Source organism: Capsicum annuum, chromosome 4 (genome assembly GCF_002878395.1).
Source record: "Capsicum annuum cultivar UCD-10X-F1 chromosome 4, UCD10Xv1.1, whole genome shotgun sequence".
Classification (NCBI taxonomy): Eukaryota; Viridiplantae; Streptophyta; class Magnoliopsida; order Solanales; family Solanaceae; genus Capsicum; species Capsicum annuum.
The window spans coordinates 159,448,710-159,453,915 of NC_061114.1; the positions used below are offsets into that span (position 1 = coordinate 159,448,710).

A 5,206-nucleotide genomic window follows, 5' to 3' on the forward strand; every position below is an offset into this window, starting at 1 on the left:
TTTTATATTTTACTCTTTGCATTAATTACTTTTTCTTCAATTAAAATGTAAACATTATTTAATAGGAATAATATGGTGAACTAGCCATATTATTAGTTATTTTTCTTAATTAATATGTCATCTCAATTTGGGACGGATGATTTGAGACGGAGGAAGTAGAAGATATTAGCCAAAACAGAAAAGGGACAAGTATACTTGTGAACTATGATATATGATACATATATATCTTTTGTCATATTTTGGATATACATATGCCCATACAATTAATGAAATGATACATATATGGCCCCCACACTAATAGAAGAGGCATATGTGTACACAAAATATGTTGAATGGTAAATATGTATCATTTATCATAGTTCGAAGATATATTTATTTCTTTTTAATTTTAATTTTTTATCTCAGTTAATTAACACAAATTCACTACCCGACTCAATAAATTCATCTAATTTGACTTCAAATCAACCCGATTTGACCTCTATTTTTTGTTTCAAATCTAATACTTCCTTGATTTTTTCTCTTAAACGTGAACACCAATCAAATTATAGTGATTGATTGTCGCTGGTAGTTGGTGTTTGTTGATTCGAGGGAGTGGAGATTAGGCCAGATGTGGCCAGAGCTAGGAGTGCGATGATAGTTTGCTGATGGTGTGTTTTTGATTCGATGAAGATAGTGATTATATGGTGTTGATCGGTGGTGAGCAGTATTTTTTGATGAAATTTTTCTGAAATTAAAATGCGAGGGGTTTAATTTATTTAGTATTGTTTTTGGATGTTATAGGTTATTTTTATCTTAAAAAAATTAATATTAGTGAGTGTTACTTTATTATATGTGTATACCAATGAGTGAAAAAATGCATATGTAAATAAACGTATCTTAGATTTTAATTGGGATCGAGTTAGTTAATGAATTTGAATTAATTATTTAAAATAAATATAAAAATAAAAAAACCATATATATTCTTTATCATATTTTAAATATAAATATTGTGATTAATAATATTTTTATTTCTCTTATATAGAATAAATTTATGAAAGAATATTTATCTAATTTTTATGACCATCCAAAGCACTGCTGTATTCACTAGTGGAGTAGAAAAGGTAAAACATAGTAAAGCTCTCCACGCGCCGTTATCGAAATGACTGTTTAGTTATGAATGAACATTCACCATTTTGTAATAAATGCACTGTTCATGCGGTTGAGTTATTCCAGTCTCTCTTGACTTTGACTTCTCACTTAGTTGTTGGACTATAACTGCATCTAATTATTCGATAATTGAGAGAGATTGTATGCGCAAAGTCATTCAGATAACTAATATAATTATTTCATAACTATCCAAATAGTTAATCTTTTTTAAAAGAGAAGTTTGTGCACGTTAATTTTTTTTAATTGGAAACTTGTCGGGCCCTTCTGGCTTATTTTTCTCTTCAAATACTCATCATTAACTCCTACCACCATATTACTGCTATTCATGAACAAGCCAGTATCCTCAAATTATTTTTTCATTTCTTTCTTTTTAATGTAATTCTTTTCCTATATTGAAATTCATAAGATGAAGTGGGTGTCTGTGAAAAATGAAGGGAAGATGTTATTCAAGTCTAAATTGAAGTTGGTTGCTTTAGCGGGACTAGTTCTCTCTGTTCTTTCTCTATTCACTCACTTTCTTCTAGCTAAACATACTCATGGGATTGTTTATGAGTACCAATCTTCCGTTACAATCATGTCATGGATGCCTAAATTCAAGAAATCAGATCTCTCCATTAATAATGTAATTTTGCTTAATTATACACCTTCAAGATCTCATCTTTACTTCTTGTTTTATTTTTCTTAACCTAATTTTAGCTTCAAATCTCTGTTTTAGACTGCTGCACTTGCTTGCTTTGAGTTGATTGTGATTGAACTAGTTTCGTGTTATTATGTTTTTTGGGGTCTGGTAATGCAATGTAATGTGCATACGTGGTGTAATGCTACAAGTGGGGTCTAGAGAGGCTAGAGTGTATGCAGACCCTGCCCCTACCTTGTAGAGATAGAAAAATCCCTCCAAGATCTCATCTTTAGTTCTTACTATTTTAATTTTCTTATATTTCTTGAGCTTCAAATTCATGTTTTAGACTTTTGCAGTTGCCTGCTTTAGTTAATGGTAAATATGTCTAGTTTATTCTGTTTTTGGGATCTGATAATGTAATGTAATGTGCTTAAATTCCTCCGAGATCTCCTCTTTAGTTCTTCCTGTCTTGATTTTTTAATGTTTCTTGAGCTTCGAATTCCTGTTTTAGACTGCTGCATTTTCTTCCTTGAGTAAATGGCAGTAGTTTTTTTTTTTTTTTTTGGGGTGTGGGGGGGGGGGGGTGGGTGATACGGGAATGACAACGGAAACACGAAATTATACTCCAAATCAGTCCACTAATCTTAAGGATTCGAGGACCAAGATGGAGACCACACTCGGATTCGCTACCCACAACAAGAATACAAGATACAAGGGTGTATTTCAACACCAAAACAGCTATAAAACGTGATGAACAATATCAACAACAATAACACAAGTTTCGGATTCAATAAATGAACCAAAACAGTCCACTACACAAGATAACAACAACAAAAGTAAAGGATAGATAGTGAGATCAAGATTATTACAAGATTAAGAATTAAAGAGTGTATTAAACTCAAAAACCCCTAATGAATGTAATAATCAAAACCACACTCTTACGGTGACCGCCAAGGGAATCGACTCACCTCAAGATCCACCATTTCCAAGCAAAGAACAATGCTAGCTTTTCCAAGTCCTATACTAGAACTACACTAAGTTGGTCTACTCTCAAGAGAGAGGATTTTAAGTGTTTCAGTATTTCATCTTTCATAAACTAATGAAAATAAGACTAAAGGAGCCTATTTATAATATATTACAAATGAAGATAAAAAGACCACTTTGCCCTTAATAAGAGGGGCTGCCATGGTGCGTAAATACACCATATGTAATGTATAAAATACCCTTAATGAAGGGGCAGCCAAGGTATGTTATAACTTGAATGAATGGTGCCTTTTCAATGCTCTCAAAAACCGAGTATGGTTCATACTTCAAGGCTTGTGGTTCTCGGGTTAGCATCAATGTAAGCAACCAAGCAACCTTCTACACACGAGATTGCTTTAAGTCATGCTCAAAATGATCTTTCCTTGCGTATCCTTGTGCTCTCGGGGTGACCAAGTCTTGAGCCTTTACGTGTTGGCCTTCAAAGATGTCATCAAAAGCTAAGATGGCCATTTGACTCGTATCACCCTCCCCATCTTGAAAAGGATTCGGCCTCGAATCCAAACCTTGAAAAACCAAAGAAAGGACACACAAATACAAAATCCTCATGGAATGAGGGTTAGGGTTTGCACGACAAATAAACATCATCGCGCCAAGGTGGTACATACTTGAAGTATAACCAAGAATCCTTTGAAGTGAGTATTAAAAACTCAATGAAAGATGTACAAAGGATTTGGTTATGGGATACACCAATAGTGATACTTTGCTTGTCATGTAGACCAAGCAAAAAGTTGGGTGCACCAACATCACCATTTCTACATTTGGCATCGGGGTCAAATGGGAATAGTGGCCATAGACACGGGTCTAGACAACACTCCCCTTTTCCGTGGTCTACACCCAAACTAAATGACATACTCTCTATAATAGCATACATATCATCCAAAGCAAATAAAGAGTAGAGAAAGGTATCACTCAAATCGACTTCTACCAATGTGCCCTCATGTGTGTACTCCCTACTAGTTTCCCAATAATAACCATGAGTACTCTCAACAATAAAGTCACACAAAGTAAAAGAAGAAGTAGCTTCCTCAACTACACATTCCTTACCCTTAAGAGTATTCTCATCTTCCATGAAAAGATTTTCATTTTTAGGAGGAATGTTGTCACACCAAAGTGGGTTAGCATATAGGCTATAGCTTCCAAGGTAAGTTATACCATCATTTTCACCACTAGCTTTATTAGAAGTGTTTAAATCATCTTCAAACAAGACATTACACCTAAAGAGAGTGTGATCTACCTCACGGACAGATTTGGAATAAGCAAGTTCCTCACACTCTAAATGATCAATATCAAGTTTCAAGGATGTTCCAAACACAAGATTACCCCAAGAAGAAATCTCGGGTTCACTCACACTTTGTTGACCAACATTTTCAAATACTTCACTCACTTGAGTTCTATTAAGCACATCATACACATACTCAAGTGGGGGACAATTTTCACAAACAAGTTGATCAACACCAATTACACAAGACGATGTAATTCCGTTCAACATATAGGCTTCAACACTAGGTGGACATAAATTGATCTTACAAGAAGAGTCAATTTCATCATCAATAGGATCGACTAGTGTATCCAAACTCACAATATGTACATCATCAACAAGAGGCAAAGAATCATTAGACTCATAAATAAGTAAGCTACTACTCACACTTAATGGTTTACTAGCCACTTAATTGTCATTCACATGCACTAAAGTGTACGAGTTAGCTATTTTACCCTTAAGACCTTGAGTAGACTCTTCCTTGCCGTGAGGTGAAGGTCCTCCACAAGCTTGGCAGCAGCTTCCTTTTGGCATTCTTCGGCTTCGCTTGCCATGTTGGTACCTACACAAATGTCCTTAGAAATGGAAGGACAACCAATGTTAGCACGGTTTGGTGGCAATCCCCTCACTTCGCTCCACATATCCTCTCCTTTTTCCACTCTCGGATTACCACCTTGCACTCCCTTACTCCTCTCAATCTTTTGTCTCTCATCATAAATCAGATTGGAGTAGGTAAGCATTTTTCTTTGAGGTTTGGGTAGCAAGTACGTTATGAGGCGATTTTTCCATTGGTCTCTTACAACATTAGGCCAATTTTGCAGGTGAGGAACTTGATGTCGTGCAAACCAATCGGCACCCAAGCTTATATGACCGTAGGTTAAGGAAAAAACATCGCACCACACCTCCTCATGGTAATCAAATTGGGAGAAAACAACTTTTACCCTCTCGGTAACCTTGAACTCGCCCAAGTAGTATGGAACAAGTAAAGGCTCTCGAAATAACCCCAAGTAGTCAACCATGGACGAAAGAATGTAGTTTCCATAGTACCTATCATTCAACACCATAAGGCAGCCCGATATCCCACAAATAGTCACCTTTTCGGAGTGTACACTCCTCCTTGGATCAACATTGTAAGGCAC

General features: G+C 35.6%; 1 protein-coding gene across 2 annotated transcripts in view; it reads left to right on the plus strand.

Annotated features, from left to right (window-relative positions):
- Positions 1-1,282: 1,282 nt before the first annotated feature.
- The window catches only part of LOC107852322 (O-fucosyltransferase 27), an 18,507-nt gene continuing 14,583 nt past the window's right edge, over positions 1,283-5,206 (plus strand). Inside the window, exon 1 of one of the 2 annotated variants that reach the window (XM_016697386.2) lies at positions 1,283-1,768. In XM_016697386.2, the coding sequence (XP_016552872.1) occupies positions 1,553-1,768 (216 nt within the window). In that variant the 5' untranslated portion in view covers positions 1,283-1,552. The remainder of the gene's footprint in view (positions 1,769-5,206) is intronic. The other variant, XM_016697387.2, reaches the window with a different exon arrangement.